Source organism: Artemia franciscana, chromosome 4 (genome assembly GCF_032884065.1).
Source record: "Artemia franciscana chromosome 4, ASM3288406v1, whole genome shotgun sequence".
In the NCBI taxonomy this organism is placed as follows: domain Eukaryota; kingdom Metazoa; phylum Arthropoda; class Branchiopoda; order Anostraca; family Artemiidae; genus Artemia; species Artemia franciscana.
This window is the reverse complement of record NC_088866.1, coordinates 23341092-23360664: the sequence shown is the minus strand read 5'-3', so window position 1 is coordinate 23360664 and position 19573 is coordinate 23341092. Positions and strand designations below refer to the sequence as shown.

Sequence of the window (19573 nt, the reverse complement as noted above, 5' to 3'; positions counted from 1 at the left end):
AAAATTAACAGAAAAATAGTGTAAGTTTTTTTTAGGGCTAATTTTCAAGAGGATGAAAGTTGAAGTCGTATTTCACCTCTCATCTTCCTGAAAACAGCCGTTTGTTCAACGAAAGCTGGTTTTTCCACCCATATTTGCCTCTGATTTCAAGGCAAAGTTAATCTGGAGCTTTTCGTCAAGTTTAACAAGAGATAGTTTTTTCACCCAGATCAACTCTGGTGTCAAAGTAGAGTAAATCTGGAGCTTTTCGTTTAGCTCAACAAAAGATCGTTTTCCACCCGGGTCTACTCCTGTCTCAAGGCAGAGTTAATATGAACTTTCATTGAATAAATCCTGCGCCAAAACAAAGGTTCACAAGGATTTTCATAGAGCTCTCATCTGGCACGTAGGCAGGGAGGGGGGCCTTCGAGCCCGGCCCCCTCCCCCGAAATTTTGTGAAATGTGTAATTTCCGCATGGTTTCTTGGGATTTCTGGCAAAAGTAGGGCATTTATTAAGAATTATGTGTGAAGCCTTTTTTGTGATTTTACTGCATGGAATTATCCGGTCAAGTCACTGCCCAATTATTAACCCATTTTCTGTCTAACTTTTTACTGTCTTTGAAGTAGGGGAGAGTGGGGCTGGTGTAAACTTTGAAAGTGGTGAAAGTAGGTTAGATACATAATTACCAATCGGAAAAGAGTTCCGTAGAGGGGGAGTTAAGGGTTGAAGTAGGGGAGAGTGGGGTTGGTTCAGACGCGCGGTGAATCTGGACAAGCGCTTCTCTCCCTACAGCGCCGTCTGCTAATCAAGAAAAAAACACTGTAGACCTGCCATCTAGCATTCTATTTACGTATGTAGTTTTGTTACCCCTCCTGCAGTCGTTTTGGAAATATTTGAAAAAAAAAATGAAAAAAACAAGAAAAGCCATCCTGTATCTTCTTTAATTTTAGATTTAATTCAGCCTATATTAATAAACATTTAGCTTTCTTAATGCATGACACGTTTAACTTAGACTTTGTTAAGTTGTTTCGATTTTGGTTTTTGGCACCATCTGTAAGTTCTGAGGCGTAGGTGAGGTTTCACGCTTTTTCTTTCAGGTGGGGTTGATTTGGACAACTACAGTGGGGTGCATTCGGACATGGTCCGAACCAACCCCACAATCCCCTAATTAGCGATTGTACTGTTATTTTTTTTTTGTACTGTCGTTTTTCATTAAAATCAACGTTTCCGCAATAGAAGAACAACCCCCACAACACCCATATTGCACTGTTAACCCTAAAATTTCCCTTTCAGTGGAACATAATAGATCAATCACTGGTTCTAAATCGCTATGAACATAACTTGAGCCTAAAACGTACTTTTGAGGCTTCAGTCTTCTTGCCCCCAACCGAACTCTTTCTAGTTCCTTTTTCTGGCTGAAAACGATTGGAGAACAGACCGACCAACAACAAATGTGCCTTAGGGGTCCTTATATACCCAATTTCCACTGAATCAGCGTTTTAAAATCGCCATTTTGTTTAAAATACTTGAAAGATCGGATACAGCGGCACCCATAGTCCCGGGAGCAACAGCTCTAAATTATGCCTTAATACTCTTAAAGAGCTAACAACATATGTTGAAATGAGATTCCTCCAGAATTTCTACGATTGCTTGTTTGATACACTAGCAAAAAAAAAAATAATAAAAAACAATGTAACATCAGAAATTTCGCATTTCTTAGTTAGGGACTTGGAAATTCTGCTTAGAAAATGTTAGGAGTATATAATTAGACAGTGCAGTTTCCGTTAAGATCAGGTCAAAATAGCTGAAATGTATGATGGTAATTCGTGAAACAGTTAATTTCTTCCACTTTAGTGCAAAGCGAAGCGCTATCCTAAAAACTTATACTGCACTTAATCTTTATGGCCTGTGCGAAACTAGGTGGGTCGAAAGACATGATGCTATTCAGATCTCAAAACAGTTGATTGTGCCTATCTTTAAGGCCCTAGAGGAGATAGAGACAGACGGGGACTCGGTAACGTTGTCGAAAGCCAGAAGTCTGCTCAACAACATCCTGAGCTTGGACTACATAGTGACCCTCATTGTGATGATCTTGGCTCTCATCCTTGTGAAACCATGTGCCTGGCTCTCATCCTTGTGAAACCATGTGCCTGGCTCTCATCCTTGTGAAAACCTTGAGTACTATACGACCATTGATCTTTATATTCATAAGAACAACCTGATCAAGATGGAATGATCATCCCCTTTTACATAAATATTTATTAGCTGAAAGTTTTCTGATGTCATTAGGCATCTCTAAATGAAGTTCAATGAAAAATGAAACGCTAGTTTTTTGTTTTTTTTATTGGATTTGTGAATCCGGAAGTAGTTCAGCTAAATCCTATTGTTGTCCATGGAAGTCCTTGGCGTCCACAAAAATTGATAATTTAGTTTTGTTTATGGTGTGGATGTGTAAGTGTCTTCAGAATCGCAGTGATACGTCAGAATTGTACCTGAAATAAAGTGGAAACAAAGGGGATGGTCTTTAAACGATTAAATCCTGACCAATATAAATATCTTCTTTTTCAGCAATCGAGGGCTTTTCAGTCGAGACCATTCATCCATTTTCCTTTTGATTCCCTCTGTCATATGAAATTGGCTAATGAAATGGTTGCTTTTTATTTATCTTGAGTCTGCTCAGATATACATTGAGTTCAGAGCTCTGTGTGCAGATATAGTCGGATAGACTCTTAGCTGATACCAATTAGATTAGCAGCATATTACATTCAAATTGGCAATGGTCAATTGTTTCATTTTCTTTAATTACAATACCTGCAAAGAGGGAAAGAGGGAAATGACACAAAAACGTCTGAAAATTTAGCCCATTTGAGCCAGACCGAATTCTAGGATAATTTTAGAAAGGTACTTATTGGGGAAGGGAGATAAAATTGGATTATTCTTATTTAACAATACCTCTAATAATCCCCTGTGGTAGATGTCTCTATTGGGAATTGGTCTCCCACTTTTCTGGTCAATATTAAAAGTATTTTTCCAATTTTATCCGCCTCGAGGTCATCAATTATATCTGAATGACTTGGAACATACTGAAAGTAAGTTCTTATGCCTCTTGAAGCTAGATTATTAATAATGTAAGTGAAGCAGTCGACTTGATCGATATTTTCGTTACCCAATATCACTTTTTTGTCTTCAATTATTCCTAATCTTAGCGACTTAGTCTTCTTAGCATTAATTTTCAAACCAATTCCAGCATTCTGAACTCGCAAAAGACAATAAAAAGTGTCTATATCCATCTAATACTGAGAAGCTGAAGACAGCAGCTCTTGGCTTGACAAAGAGTCAGAATATACTATATTATTTTGTAAATTAGCCATCAAAGGTTGATTATTCATGAGATGCTCTAATCCCATGACTATGGCATTTAACTCTGCAGACATTTTAGACACATTATCATACATTCTCTCACCCATTGCTAACAACAATGCAAATCTTTCGCGTGAATGCGTGTTTATTTACTCTTTTTATTTTTCCAGGATCGTATCGTTGGATCGTTGGCCAATCTTCAGACTATGTTCAGGTAGTTATTTGATAAAGTTTTGCCCAAATTATGCGAAATGTTATATCCAATCTTCACATAAAGACTATAGGCTCCTTTTTTTGCTAGTTGTCTGACAGACATGTATACTCATTATTTTTCAATTGTTTTCGTAGGCTCAATATATGTTGCCTATTTCGCTTAATATGTCATTCCCTTCAAAGAAATTTGATGGTGTTTTTGACTGGTAATTCTTCCAACAATTTGCATACATAACACAAATACTGCAATGTATTGTCTAATAAAATATGTACTTGCTGTAACTACAAGCACAAACGAACTTTCATTTTTCTTATACCAGCTGGGATTTGGTATAGTGTTGTGATAAATGAGATTAGGCTCAATTAAAAAAAATTGTTTATCACAAGCCTAAACGGAGTCAAAATGAGAAAACAAAAAGAAAAGTCAATAAATTGAAAAGAAGGGAAAACAAATTTGGTTACATGAAAAATAAATGTTTTGAAGAAAAAAATCATTTAATATTTGGCCAAGAATTCATGAACATTTCCTTGAATATTAGTTAAAACTGTTATTTGATACGGTGGGTAATATATAATTTAAAAGGCTAATTAAAACACAGAGATGGAGCAAATGGAGGAAGCAGTAAGCTCTCTGTATTGATAAAAAAAAAAAAAATCGAGATGGTTTACATATATTTTTGTCAGTTATGAATGTGCAAAGCGTGTTTTTTTTTTTACCTTGAAGTACGACAACAATTGGGGACAGGATAGGTGCAGGCTGAACAACAGTGTGGAGTGGGGGAATTTAAATAGCGAGTGACTTTTAAGGGAAAGGTTTTCCATGTGTTGGCTTTATTTCTGCATTTTTGGAAAAATGGGGACATAATATAATTCTCCTGCCTTTTTATAAGCAGATAGTTCGGGACTTCAGCCTCTTCAAAAACTATACACAAGGTTCGTGAGCAGGGGGTAATTTCTCCGATTTCTTGGGGGAGGCAAAGTTGGAGCCAGTTTTCCCAATTCAAGTGGAAATGGCAGTAAAAACTAAAAAAAGAACTACCTAAAGGTAATTACTAAAGTTATAGCCCTATACAGGTAAATAAGTACTAGTAAACTGATCTGTTTCTGTTGATGCTTGAATTATGCATGTTTATCTTAGTTTTGATGAGATTTTGGATGAAATTATATTTCAGCTGGGAGGGAAAACTAGGGTCTGGGGGGAAGTGGCGGCAAACCGAGGTCTGGGAGAGGCATTCTACTTTATTATTTGCAGATGTTACCAGAAGTTGTAAAGAGGAGGATAAGAGCATTGAAAAATCTTCAGCATGAAGCAATAGTAGAACAGGCCAATTTTTTCAATGAAGTTCATGAACTGGAAGTAAAATGCCATCAAAAGAATCTACCTCTCTACGAACAGGTAAATGTATTCTTGGAACCGTTATTTAATTCTTAATTTGATGAATTGATATTTAGCTACTAATGTCAACCCGGTAAACTCAACCCATGTAAAATTTGGTTGCAAAACGCTATATTATTGGGCAGTAAACACCTGTCCTAGATCGCAATCTTATACTTGGGACAACTCTATATGACAGATAGAAGGAAGGAGTGTTATAAGGGGGTCTAAATGGATATTTTTTGGAGGGACATTATTTAGGATAATCATGCATATGTCTGTTAATATTTTAGATAGCAATGACAACGTGAGAGACTATGGCAAGGATAATTATTGAAGCCTCTGTCTGAATTGCCATTTTTGTTATTGTTAATGAAGGCATTGGTCCTTAGTAATACCTATTCTTAATGTTGTTATTATTCGTTTTGGCTTTTCTAAACAACATAATTACATTATGTCATTATATTCTGTCATCACCATCATTTGAATACTTTAAACGTTTTCTTGTGAAATTTTGTCTCTCAATACCTCTTATGCTGCTTCCAGCATGTCATGTGATATCTCCATCTTTTTGCTGTTTTTGACTGCTGTATGGATGGAATTTTATGTAGGTTGAATTTGCTAATAATTGTCTTGTGACAAAAAAAAATGCCTGGAAAAGAAAAAGATACTCCAATCAATATGCGTATTCCAAGTAAGGAAGAAGTGTAAATAGGAACGTAAAAATATCTTCATGGTACCTAAGTTTTACTCATCATACAAAGCAAATATCTGAGTTTATGGTAAGCCAGTATTCTCTAGTTGCAGGGGTATTTGAAAAGATTTTACATTGATCTAGTTTAGGATATACAGTTAGTGTTGGAAGTTGGATTCATGTTAGTGTAAAACATTTTTGAGTTAGTGAAATTATATACTTTTGCTGTAAATTGTTGATCATAATGCATGCATTGTAGCTTAAACACCCCTCCCCCTTGTCTAAAGAATTAACGCTTGCCTAGATTTTCGTAAGGCCAATCCTTTGTTACGCTAGTGTTGGTAAAACAGTTTGTTATTCCCATTCAAAAATAGTATTTAGCTTTGCTAAGTAAAGTTGAAATGCGGAAGTTTTGAAAACAATTTGGGGTTAACCATAGGTGAATACAAATCTGGTGCTTGGCAATGGTGGGGCTTCCAGGCAATATCAGTCCAGAAAAGTTTTCCCAAATTATTTGCAGGTATGATGATGATACCAGCATATTGCCTTTATTTTGCCACCGTATCTGCATATTTGCGGGTTGAATATGAGAATATGGACACATTTGCACATTTCAACAAAATATGTTAGCTCAACAAATATACTCTTAATTTTTTTTATGTAAGCACATCCTCAAAAGCTCCGCTTTTGTTGTGTTTTAGAAAGAAAACGCCTAACGTCTCATAACATTTTTAAGAGGAGATATAATTTCTAACTTTTATCTGAACGAAAAACAAAGAATGCCAAAAATGTTTTTATATTATTTGATTTATAGCCAGAGCAAGAAGATATCATGCTATGTAGAAATATAAGACAGTAATCCATGTACTATTTCAGCTTTGTTATTGACAGCAAAGGCGTTTACGGTGATTAAAAGAAATCTATTAAAAAACGAAAACTATAATACTTGTCTCAAGATTGCTGAACATTCTTCGCTTCTCAGATATAACTGAGCGTTCATTGCTTTCAGTTTTTTAAATAAAGCTTTCATGTTTTTTAAAGATTAACTTATAAAATGTTGCAGAGGCGAAAAATCGTTAATGGAATCTACGAACCCTCAAAAGCTGAAACCCAGTGGAATCTGGACGAAGAAAATGAGAATCTTTCAAGAGAAGTGAAAGCCAAAGCTAAAATTGCTGAAAGTGAAAAGAACGAGGAAATATTTCCTGAAGATGTAAAAGGCATTCCAAAGTTTTGGCTCACTGTTTTAAAAAATGCTTATATCTTTAAAAACATTATACAGGTATGCTTTTTTGTTGGTGTTAATTTTGTTTCTTCTGTTTGTTTGTTTCAATCAGTTTACGTTTTTTTGTCTGATTTTATGAAAATCTATGCATCAATATATTAAATTTTTTATGTATTGCAAGGTCAGAAACAGAAACATGATCTCCACAATAGCAGAGGAGAATTCAGTTCATTCCTCAAAAATAGTCCTGAAATTCTTGCAGTGGCTGACTAAAAAAATTTCATATTTCCAACATTGGGAGTTTATTTTTGCACTAACTAAAGCTTTTTGATCATGCGGAATCAGTATTGTTGTGCTTCTTTTTCCTTGTTAAACACCGTTTTGCAATAAACAAGAAACCAAAGGAACCGGTTTTAGCTTAGGTCAGATAAGTAAGTAAAATAAGTAAGCATATACAAAGAGGAGAGGGCATTGAAAAGCCTGAAGAGGAGGCTATAATCACTAACAAGAAGGGAATTCTTTTTCGTAATGGCTAAGTCGCTAGTGCTGGCGACTGACATGAGGTACTTTATCACATTTCCTGTGGACCAAGTTTGTCCCATCAACACTCCAGGTCCCTCCACTTCAACTTAGGTCGAGCATTTTAGTGCAGTAGAAATTCTTTTGTACAAAGAGGAGAGGGCCTCGAAAAGCCTGAAGAGGAGGCTGTAATCACTAACAAGAAGGGAATTCTTTTTCATAATCGTTAAGCCGCTAGTGCTGGCGACTGACATGAGGTACTTTATAACATGTTATGTGAACCGAGTTTATCCAATCAACATTCCAGGTCCCTCCACTTCAACTTAGGTCGTGCATTTTAGTACAGTAGAAATTCTTTTATACAAAGAGGAGAGGGCCTTGAAAAGCCTGAAGAGGAGGCTATAATCTCTAACAAGAAAGGAATTCTTTTTCGTAATGGCTAAGTCGCTAGTGCTGGCGACTGACATGAAGTACTTCATCACATTTCCTGTGAACCAAGTTTGTCCCATCAACACTCCAGGTCCCTCCACTTCAACTTAGGTCGAGCATTTGAGTGCAGTAGAAATTCTTTTGTACAAAGAGGAGAGGGCCCCGAAAAGCCTGAAGAGGAGGCTTTAATCACTAACAAGAAGAGAAATCTTTTTCATAATGTTTAAGCCGCCTGACATGAGGTACCTTATCACATAAAAGCCTGACGAGGAGGTGGTAATCTCTGGAGCTGTCAGTGAATCAGCTAACTAATCAGTTGTGTGAATTTGGCTTGTGGATTTTCTCAGAAGAGCAGCAACCCTAAATCTCCTCATGATCGTATATGTCAAATGACATGCCAGAATGACTATGCAGAGTAGGGCTAAAATGATGATGTGACGTAGATATACATCCGGTCTTTTTACCCCAAGCCAGGAAATCAAAAGTTCCTGTCCCGACTGTTGCAATCAATCCGTCCATTGCCATCTGGAAAAGATATTTCACTCAGTGGCCATGAATTACAATTATGGCAAGAAAAGTTCTATCGCTGCCGGCAACAAGTGCTGCAGTAGAAAGGGATGTCAGGGGGTGCAGACTGATTGCTGGTGCTATGCTCTATTCTCTATACTGCTTTGTTCTATGTTAGCCACACACCGTGTAAACAAGCTTTTTTTTATGCATGATTACTACAAGCTTGTCAAAACTTTAAAGGGAAGTGATAAAGTTTTTTTCAAAGTAAGTGTTTTTAATTATTTATTCTCGCTCCTTAAACTGCCTGAGAACTAAAAATTTGATAATGTTTAATGATTTTCTATATAAAATGCTGCTTCTTTTTCTTCTAACACCTGGTCACGAACTATTCTTGAAGAACAACATGCTAAGTTGAAACAGAGAAAAGAAGCATTCTAATTAAGAAACAGAGAAATGTCTATTTGTCGTACTTACCTTACTAAACCCGGTACCGTTTATTGCACCTTCCCACAAATTTGAGCAATGTCAATGCACTGCTTTATTTTTCAAATTTTTGTAATACTCAAAGCCCATCTCAAGCAACTTAATGTAGTTCTTAGTGCTTCCGGGCTATTTGCCCTTTATACACGGAACTTTTTATTTCTCTAGCAGCTTTTTATTCTTAATGCTCGAATTTTCAGTCAAACTTAGAAAGATCTGCTGGTGCATGTCTTACCTTCACAATGTTTTCCTGAATTTGTTGCTGGAATATGTCAAACAAGAACAAGCTTTTTGTACAAGTGACTAGTCTTAGGTTGCTAAATAACACTGTTGTTAAAAGTAGATGACGAGGCTTAGATTGTGCTTTTCAAAGATTTCAAAATGTGCGATTTTGAAAGGAAAAAAATGAAGCGAAATCTGTCGATATTTCTCTGGCTGAAGTAAACAGTGTCCTTCCGGTTGAAGGACAGAGTCCTGGTTGAATTTCGTTGTAGTAAGGATGCTAAGTTTGTTTTTAAAAAGATTTTTAAAAGCAATTTTCGTTTTAATTTTCACATTTTGATATAAGTTTTCATAAATATACATATTTTTTTGGCTCTTGGTATTTACCAAGTCACATATAGCGATCCCAATTTCTGTCTGTTGGTCCCGGTTTGGGCAGTTTGGGGACTTCCAGATAAGCTAGGACGATGAAATTTGGCATCAGTATCAGGGACCAGACTAAACTAGAAATAGTCGTTTCCCCGATTCAACCATCTGACGGGGGGGGGGCGGTTAATTCAGAAAAATGAGAAAAAAACTAGAGTATTTTTATCTTACGAACGGGTGATCGGATCTTAATGAAGTTTTATAATTAGAAACTAATTTAGAAGTACATCGTGTCTCAGAGCTCTTATTTTAAATCCCGACCGGATCCGGTGACATTGGCGGAGTTGGAGGGGGGAACTTGAAATCTTGGGAAACGCTTAGAGTCAAGAGATTGGGATGAAACTTAATGGGAAGAATCAGCTTTTCTAGATACGTGATGTACATAACCGGACTGGATCCGCTCTCTTTGGGGGAATTGGAACGGAGGAGGGGTTAATTTGGAAAAATTAGAAAAAAATCGTATCTTAATGAAATTTGATATTTAGAAGGACCTCATGTCTCAGGAGTTCTTGTTTTTTTCTGGTGTTGTGCTGAAGACGGCCCTTTGACATAGGGTTGAAATATCCACTGAATTGCATTCCATTGTCTTTGAAAAATTTCCCTATTGTTCCTAAGTTTTGTTTGTTTGATGGGAAAAAGGCAGTGTGGTCTTCGTCGCTATTTAGTTAAAATCAAATGTTCAAGCTTTTTTCTTGTGAAAAATGAAAAAGAACAACTGGATATCGAAAATACACTTTGTCAGGTATTCTAGTCTTTCATTACTTCTTTATATTTTGTTTGTTTTTCCTTGATTTTTTGCAAGTCTCATATCATGGTCCAGTCGCTCTTTTTAATCGTCGTCGAGAAACTTCTTGAAAAAAGTGAAATGTTTGCTTCTGTATATTTTCTTTGGAATGTCTGGTGTCTAGGCGCGGCTGTCAAATTGAGGAGAAATTAATTATGGAGAAGAAGCTAATTATCGTGACTGTTTTTTTTTGTTAATAGAGCTGTATTGAAGATGAATATCTTTTCTTTTGTCCTTTCGTAACAGATATAATTGGAAATTGACAGAAAATTTACAGATAAATAAGAAAATGGTTTCTTAAATTAACAGATAGTTGAAAATTATTTATTGGCAACACACATACAGCATATGTAGCTTCAGACCAAACTTGAGCCAATAATTTTACGTCTGGTTGCCAGGAACTTGTTGAGATAAAAGGGGGACTGAATTACCAGATCGCCATGTAATTTTCCTCCTTTTGACATATACTTAATCTAATGGAAGGAATGTGTATTATACCCATTTCCTGTCAAGTGTACGGTAAGAATTTGCCAACCTTAAGATTACAGGTATAAAATTGGTAAAGTTGCATAGTAAAAATTTGTGTAAGAGAACAACATTTCATGAAGTCCAGAAATTCTTTTAACAGAAAAAATTGGCATTATTTCATCAAAGAGTGGGGAAGAGTTTGAAATATTTTCATTATCGTTGAATTTACCTTAACTGCGGATTGGCTTTATTGGGAAATATTGGGTATTATCGATTATGTCTAGTATTTTACGTTTAATAAGGAAACATTTAACAATGTTTCTTTCCTGTTTTTCCACCTATTGTACAAATATCTGGTAACAAATTGGGCACATCTTCCTATGAGTAAGTTTTATACTAAGAGAAGAGTATCCGATAAGCTTTTCTCTTCTTTTTTTAATGAATTGGTGAAATGCTTTATTCTTAAGGTGCCTATCTAAATATAAAGATCAGTTTGATAGTTCGGGTAAGGCTGTTGTTATTTTAAACACTAGGGTCATTTTGGTCTCTTTTTATGTAAAATGTCACGTCTAAGTAGACCATGAATAATACTGGTTGTGTTTTTTATGAAGGATGCCGCCTCTGTACCCGCTTCTTGGCTGTATGCGAGTAATTTTAATTCAAGATCTGAAGTAGGTCTGGGCTGGGTAATAAAATGTTTTCTTTAATTTAAAGCATTTTAGTAGGAACCTAGTTGGCACATTTAATTAATGGAAAAAGAGACATATATATTGGTATGGTGCCATTCTAGAGAAAAATAATACGAAACTCCCCTTTATGTTGTGATTTTTTTTTTCTTTCTTTCTTTTTTCTTATAAGTGGTTAGTCGAAAGCCTGACATCATAGTAACATCCACGTAAAATGATATTTTATGAAAAAAAAAATATTAGTTCTATTAAAGGAAATTTGACATCCTGGTTACAGATAGGTTCGGTTTTCAGAAATATTGATTTCGTGGGTGGATTGATCAGGTGCAACGCTATAGTGTTGCCTATAGTAAAGGCCGTACGGCTCCAATGTTTTATTATTTATTTATTTTTCACAGGGGTACTTTATATGGACGGGATGTTTAAAATTTGTAGGGCGCTCATTCGAATGGAAATTGGAAGTTCTAGTGCTTTTTTAAGAGTCAAAAGTGAGTGAAAAGTACCTAGCCCCCCCCCCCTCCTCTTCGCAGGTTTTTTCTTAAAATGTATCTTATAATAAAAATTTATCGTCATTTGTTAAAAATAGTTCAAAGATGACATAGCGAAAACTTTGGTGTCGACACAACCCTCCAGGGCCCAGGGGTAGGTGTTATAAGTTATGCTCTGGGGGCATATAAGGTTCATATGGAAGGGATCCTCGTATAAACTTCAGAGAGGCCTCACTTGATTGGAAACTTAAAGTTTTGTTCACTGTTTAAGATTCAAAAGAGATTAGAGAGCAACTAGTATCCCCTCCTCCCTGCGCCTTCTCCTCCAAACCCATTTAATATAAATTTTGAGATAGTCATTTTGTTAAAAATACTTCAGATATTAGATATAAAAATAACTCCAGGGTCGACACAAACCTTGAGAGCAAGGGGGCCAGTGTTCTTAAGTTATTTCCTGGGGGCATATAAGGTTTTATGTAATGGTTGGCCGCATAAACGTCAGAAGTGCTCATTTAATTGGAAACAAATGCATCTAATCAAAATTTTGAGATTGCCAGTTTGTTTGAAATAGTCCAACGATCACATAACAAAAATTTCAGGGTCAACTCAACCCCCTAGAGCCCGGGGGAAAGGTTGTAACTTATGTCCTGGGGTGTTTAAACTTTTATGGAAAAAGTGGTTGTATAGACCTCAGAAGGGACTCAAATGATTAGAAATTGAAAATTATAATTCTTTTTAAGAGTCAAAAGCGATATCCGATGGCAAGTAGGGAGGAAACTTGATGGGAAGAATAAGCACAAGTTCTAGATACGTGATTGACATGCTTGGAACGTATCCGCTCTCTTTGGGGGAGATTTCCAGTGCTTTTGGCGAGTTCGGTGCTTCTGGACGTGCTAGGACGATGAAAATTGGTAGGTATGTCAGACACCTGCACAAATTGACTTGATAGCAGTTGTTTCCCCGATTCGACCATCTGGTTCTGGAGGGAGAGGAAAAATTTAAAAAAAATGAGGTGTTTTAATTTACGAATGGGTGATCGGATCTTAATGAAATTTGATATTTAGAAGGGCTTCGTTTAGTTTTACCGCAAAGCTTTGCCCCGGTGATATAAGTGAAAAGCTGAATAAACATTCATCAATAAGTGATACATCATTAATGCATCAATTTGTCATGGTCCTGGAAACGTAAAAAAAAAAAACGCTATAAAACCCAAATACAAACATTTGATTTCAGTATTTTGGGAGGTGTAGTCTAGCACAGGGGCGGATCTAGAAAAAAATCTTGCTGGGGGGGGGCACTAGACCGGGGACGCCAATTTGACTCGAGGTGGGCATCAAATTAAAAAGTTTATTTAAACAAATATTGAAAAAAAAAAAAAAAGAACAGAATAAGGGCGCCAGAAATATCTTGGGGGAAGGGTCAAACCCAACTCCATGGTTATGTTCCTGGCTTAAATTGCTTTTAAATCATTCGTTCATCTAATTTTAACCAAGTTAGCTATATAGTTAAAATAAAAAAGATAGACAGATTTATCACACGAAAACCCTATTGGGCCAATCGCTATTGAATTAGTCACAAAACTAAAATTACGATTTTGTTTTATTTGGGAGTGGACAGGGACAGTTCAAAAAAATTACTCCTTAACATAAATGAATGTTGTAAGTGTCCTTGTCATATTTCCATCATTGAAGCCCATACACCAAACCCTAAATCAACCGGCTCACAAGAAAGAGAATAAAACAAATCTGTCAAAAAAGAAAAAAGGAATACACATTCTACAGATGAAGATCTAGCAAGCAAGTTTAATAAAATGATCAATTTTCATAAAAACGAGGTTTATCTCATAATTTTATGACAGAATGATTCGTAAACTGATCGTGTAAGCAGTTTCATGTCTGAATCTCTAACAGATCAAGAGCAAAATCTTGGGTAAGGGGCCTGCTGAACCAAGGGCGCCAATGTGACTCGAGGTGGGCACCAAATTAAAAAGTTTATTTTAAAAGATTAAAAAAAGAAGAAGAACGGAATAAGTGTGCATTAAGTTTCTTAGGAGGAGGGTCGCCCCCTCCGACCTCATGTATCTTTTTCTGGCCTAAATTGCTTTTAATTCTTTCATTCATCTAATTTCAACCAAATTAGCTATATAGTTAAAATAAATAGATATAGAGATTTATTCATTTGAAAGCCCTGTTGGGTCATTCTCTATTTAATTTGTCACTAAACTAAAATTAATAATTTTTGGAGGGTGGAGGGGGTTTATTATTAGTCACAACTTACCTTTCGATTTCTGGATATTTTTGCACATTTTTACCAAAGTAACTGGAAACATCCTTCAATCCACTTGCACATTCAGCCATAAGTCTTCGTCTCTTATCCATTCTATTCTCGTGTCCAGATTTTTTATTTTTATTCATTTTGAACTTTTAGCTACAAGGCTACTTTTCAATATGTCATTGTGAATAGACCAATAGCTATAACTGGGTTAGCACGTTTATGAAACGTGTTGAAGATACCCATTTTATTTTCAAGAGGTGTTTCCATTTTTGTGAAATAGGGAAAGTTCCTTTTTCGTAGAAAATCTTTGCAGCAATCAAAGATTTTTATGGCAATTTTGCAGATATTTACTGAACCGACTGAAGATAAAAAGTTTTGGTCGTTTTAAGGTTCAAGTTTGTCCTTTACATTCATAGGAAAGCTTTGCTTTTTATTGTTAATTGGGTAAATCACCTACGAATAATTTATCAAATTGACAAGTATACTTGAAAACAGAGTCAAAAAAAGAAAAAAAAACGGAGTTTGAATGAGGTTGCCAGAAAAATCTTGGGGGGAAAAATCCCCCCGGTCCTCCTCTGGAGCCGCCCCTGGTCCAGTGAATTTAAGTTTTGCCTGGATATTTTGTTCATCGGTTTTTTAAGCTACTTTGCCTTCATTCATACAAATGATGTTAACACGCATTCTCTACGCTCAAGTGCATAAAGAAAATTATTTACATGATCAAAGGAGCTACAGAGTCAGCAACAACGAAATTCGAAGTAGCAAGACCTACTACAAGGTCTATATAATGAGATATCGGTGATCAAAATTACGAACGCAATTACTGTATAAAGAAACTACGATATAGTTCCCAGTGTACACCTGTTGGTAGATGGTTGATTTGCTGGCGGATTGAAAGATGACTGGTACATTACAATCAAAACTAGTAATTGCAATTTTTTAACGTCTGAATAGGTAAATTGGTGTATTTGCGACGAGCTGCATTATTTTTCCTAATTAGTTATTTTGGATTTTTTTTTTTGTCCTTCTCTTCAACGTATATGTTTTTAGGAGCATGATGAGCCTATTCTGTGTCACTTGACTGATATTACTGTCGACCTTACTAGCAGTCCAATGGGATTTACTTTGAAGTTCCATTTCTCGCCAAATGACTTTTTCACGGATTCAGTTTTAACAAAAATATACCATATGAATTATAGTGTAAACGAAAAGGAACCATTTGATTTTGAAGGTCCAGAAATTGTCAAATGTCAGGTAAGTAGTTTGTTTTTCGGTTGCATAAGTGTCATCAGTACATTTATATCGTTCTTCGAATCAAGTAGGCGTTTTTGCGAATAAAATTAATTTCCTTGTATAGTCTTATCTTCGTATAATTTAACGTGCTGCTTTCGGATGGGTATATTTATCTCCTGGTTTTTATTGCACTTCATTTATGGCGTTTTTATTTGGCACTTGGTTCTTATGGCACCAAGTGACATATAGCGATCACAAATTTTGTCGGTAGGTCTGTCGGTCTGTCTGTCCTGGTTTTGATACTTTAGCCACTTTCAGGTAAGCTAGGACGATGAAATTTGGCAGGCGTATGAGGAACCAGACCAGATTAAATTAGAAATTGGTCTTTCCCCGATTCGACCATCTGGGGGGAGGGAGTAGGGGGACGGTTAAATTGGAAGAACTAAAAAAAAATGTTTTATCTTTAACTTATGAACGGGAGATCGGATCTTAATGAAATTTGATATTTAAAAGCATATTATGTCTCAGAGCTGTTGTTTTAAATCTTGACTGGATCTGGTGACATTTGGGGGAGTTTGAGGGGGGGGGCTAAAATCCTGGAAAACGCTTAGAGTGGACGGATCGGGATGAAACTTGGTGGGGAAAATAAGCCGAAGTGTTAGATACGCTATTAATATAACCGGAACGGATCTGTTCTATTTGGGGGAGCTGGGGGGTGGTTAATTCTGAAAAATTAGAAAAATGAGGTATTTTTAAGTTACGAAGGAGTGATCGTATCTTAATGATATGTCATATTTAGAAGGATCTCGTAACTCAGATCTCTCATTCTAAATTCCGATTGGATCCAGCGTAATTTGGGGGAGGGGGCCGAAAATCTCGGAAAACACTTAAAGCGGAGAGATTATGATGAAACTTGGTGGGAGGAACAAAAACATGTCCAAGATACGTCACTGACATAACTTGAATGGATCTGCCCTCTTTGGTGGAGTTAGGGGGGGGGAGGGTAATTCCGAAAAATCAAAAAAAAAATAGGTATTTGTAACTTACGAACAAGTGATCAGATCTTAATGAAATTTGATATTTAAAAGGATTTTGTTCTTTAGAGCTCTTATTCTAAATCTCGACCAGATCTGGTGACATTGGGGGGAGTTGGATGGGGAAACAAGAACCCTTGGGAAACGTGAAAGTTGAGGTATCTTTATCTTACGAATGGGTGATCGGATCTTAATAAAACTTGATATATAGAAGGATCTTATGTCTGAGATGCTCCATATTCAATTCGAAATCGGATCTGGTGACATAGGGGGTTGGAGGGGGAAACAGAAATCTTGGAAAACGCTTAGAGTGGAGAGATCGGGATGAAAATTGATGGGAAGAATAAGCACAAGTTACAGATACTTGATTGACATAATTGGAATGGATCCGTTCACTTTGGAGGAGCTGGGGGGGGGGGGCGTTGATTTGTAAAAATAAAAAAATGAGGATTTTTTAACTAAAGAGCGAATGACCGGATGTCAATGAAATTTGATATTTAGTAGGAACTCATGTCTCACAGCTTTTATTTCAAATCCCGACCAGCCTTTTCCATTGAGAGGAGTTGGAGGGGAAACTGGAAATCTTAGAAAACGCTTAGAGTAGTAAAATCGGGATGAAACTTGGTGGCTAGAATAAGCAAATGTCGTAGATACGTGATTGACGTAACCGTACTGGATCCACTCTCTTTGGGAGTGTTAGGGGATGGGGTTCAGTGCTTTTGCGAGTTTGGTGCTTCTGGACGTACTTGGACGATGGAAATTGGTAGGTGTGTCCTAGAGCTGCACAAATTGACTTGATAAAGTCGTTTTTCCCGATTTGACCATCCGGGGGGCTGAAGGGAGAGGAAAAATTAGAAAAATTGTGGTACTTTTAATTTATGAGTGGGTGATCAGATCTTAATGAGTTTTGATATTTAGAGGGAACTCGTGACTCAGAGCTCTTATTATAAATCCCGATGGGCATTAAGCTTCCGATTTTCGTTTTAAAGCAATCTATTGATTCTTAGAATTTTGCCAGAGCTCATACCATATGAACTCTTGGCTCTTTGCTCTTCCGACGTCTTCAGAAGTGCCATATGAGGTCTTAGCTCTTGTTAGTATCTGTTTCAACATGAAGGTTGAGAGTAATTTTTTTTTAAACCTATATTTTAGACATAGCGGGTTTTTATAGAAGTATCTTGAAAACCTTCGTATATTGGTTTAACATGCTGCTTTCTGATAGGTAAATTTAGGTCCTGTATTTTAAGAATTTGTCTCAACATGAAGGTTAAGAATAGGTTCTTTTGAAAACTGTTTTTCAGACTCCACAAGTTTTTCATAGAGAAAAATGCTGAAAACTTTCGTATAGTTAGCTTAACGTGCTCTTTTCGGATAGATAAATTAAACTCCTGGTATTTTAGAATGTTTCAACATGAAGGTTAAAAATAGGCTGTTTCGAAAAGTGTTTTTTAGACTTCATAGATTTTTCATAGAAGTATACTGAAAACCTTTGTTTTTAAATTTAGCTCCAGATTTTTCTAGAATCTGTCTTGACATGAGGTTAAGGAATGACTTTCAAAAAGTGCCTTTTATATTTCGCAGGTTTTCATTTAAATATATATAAATCGTTCGTATAGTTTAATGTGCTGCTTTCAGATAAGTAAATTTAGCTCCTGAATTTTTTTGAATCTTTCTTGACATGAAACGCTTTTTCGATTTTTTTTTTTTTTTTCGATTTTACTGTGTTTTCATAGAATAATATCGAAAATCTCTGTCTAGTTTAACGTGCTTATTTCAGATAACAAAAATTTCGCTCCTAAATTTTTTAAAATCCATCTCAGCATGAAAATTAAGAAAAGGTGCATTTATAAGGCACTGGATAGCTGACTGTTATATTTGCTAGTGCATCTGATAGCCGCATAAATAATTTATAATTATCTGTCTGAGAGACGTAAAGATTCGTAATGCGTCACTATATTTCCGAAACATATTTTGACATGCTTAGGAAATTTAAAATAGCCTCTAAAGTGCTTAATTTTATTTTTATTTTCATTTATTAACCAGTGTAATTTTTAAGCTTCTATAACTTCCAATGGGTTTCAGGTCGAAATACATCTAATCTAGCCTGAGAAATACTGACATATAATTAATTTGCTTTTGAGAATTTCCTTTATATGTGGGAAGTTCAAACTTTCTATTATCCTGAGTGCATTCTATAACAGTTGGCTTAGCAGTATTTCAAGAGGCTTTCAGTATTGACAAAGAGAATGTTGGAATTTTTTTTATACAAAAATGCAAATCAACGACTTGAGAGCCCTTTTTAACTAGTCAGTATATAGTTAAAACAAGAGCTAAGAGCTCATATGGCACCCGTGACGAGGCAAGAAGAGCTGAGAGCCAAGATATCATATGGTATGAGCTCTAGCAAAATTCTATGAATCAATAGATTGATTTAAAAGGAAAATAAGAGGCTTAATGCCGGTCAAGATTTAAGATAAGAGCTCTGAGTCATGATGTCCTTCTAAATATCAAAATTCATTAAGATCCGATCACCCACTCGTATGGTATAAATACCTAATTTTTTCAAATTTTTCCTCTCCCTTTAGCCCCCCAGATCGTCGAATCTTGGAAAACAACATTATCAAGTCAATTTGTGCAGCTCCCTTACACGCCTACCAATTTTCATCGTCCTAGCACGTCCAGAAGCACCAAGGTCGCCAAATCACTGAACCCCTCCTCCAAAGAGAGCGAATCCAGTACGGTTCCGTCAATCACGTATGAAGGACATTTGCTTATTCTATGCACCAAGCTTCATCCCGATTCCTCCACTCCAAGTGTTTTCCAAGATTTCCCCCTCCAACTCCCCCCAATGTTGAAAGATCTGGTCGGGATTTGAAATAAGAGCTCTGAGACATGAATTCTTTCTAAATATAAAATTTCATTAAGATCCGATCACCTATTCGTAAAATAAAAATACCCCAATTTTCTGTTTTTCAAGAATTCTGGTTTCCCCCTCCAACCCCCCCCCCCCTCCAACGTCACAGGATCTGGTCGGAATTTAAAATTAGAGGCTTTAAAGCGCAAGATCCTTCTAAATATCAAATTTCTTTAAGATATGGTGACCCTTTCTTAAGTTACAAATACCTCAATTTTCAAAATTACCCCCCCCCCCCCCAACTCCACCAAAGAGAGT

At 36.2% G+C, this 19573-nt stretch overlaps 2 protein-coding genes and 1 long non-coding RNA gene across 6 annotated transcripts in view; 1 reads left to right on the top strand and 2 right to left on the bottom strand.

The window, feature by feature from the left end:
* The window catches only part of LOC136026170 (RING-type E3 ubiquitin-protein ligase PPIL2-like), a 193602-nt gene that overhangs the window by 73850 nt on the left and 100179 nt on the right, over positions 1-19573 (bottom strand). The window lies entirely within an intron of this gene.
* The window catches only part of LOC136026168 (uncharacterized), an 89319-nt gene that overhangs the window by 35313 nt on the left and 34433 nt on the right, over positions 1-19573 (bottom strand). The gene's annotated exons all lie outside the window — the stretch shown is intronic.
* LOC136026167 (nucleosome assembly protein 1-like 1) overlaps positions 1-19573 on the top strand; it is a 53480-nt gene that overhangs the window by 25617 nt on the left and 8290 nt on the right. The window contains exons 6-9 of one of the 2 annotated variants that reach the window (XM_065702483.1): positions 3512-3555; positions 4807-4950; positions 6687-6905; positions 15185-15388. In XM_065702483.1, coding sequence (XP_065558555.1) covers positions 3512-3555; positions 4807-4950; positions 6687-6905; positions 15185-15388 — 611 coding nt within the window. The remainder of the gene's footprint in view (positions 1-3511; positions 3556-4806; positions 4951-6686; positions 6906-15184; positions 15389-19573) is intronic. The other variant, XM_065702485.1, reaches the window with a different exon arrangement.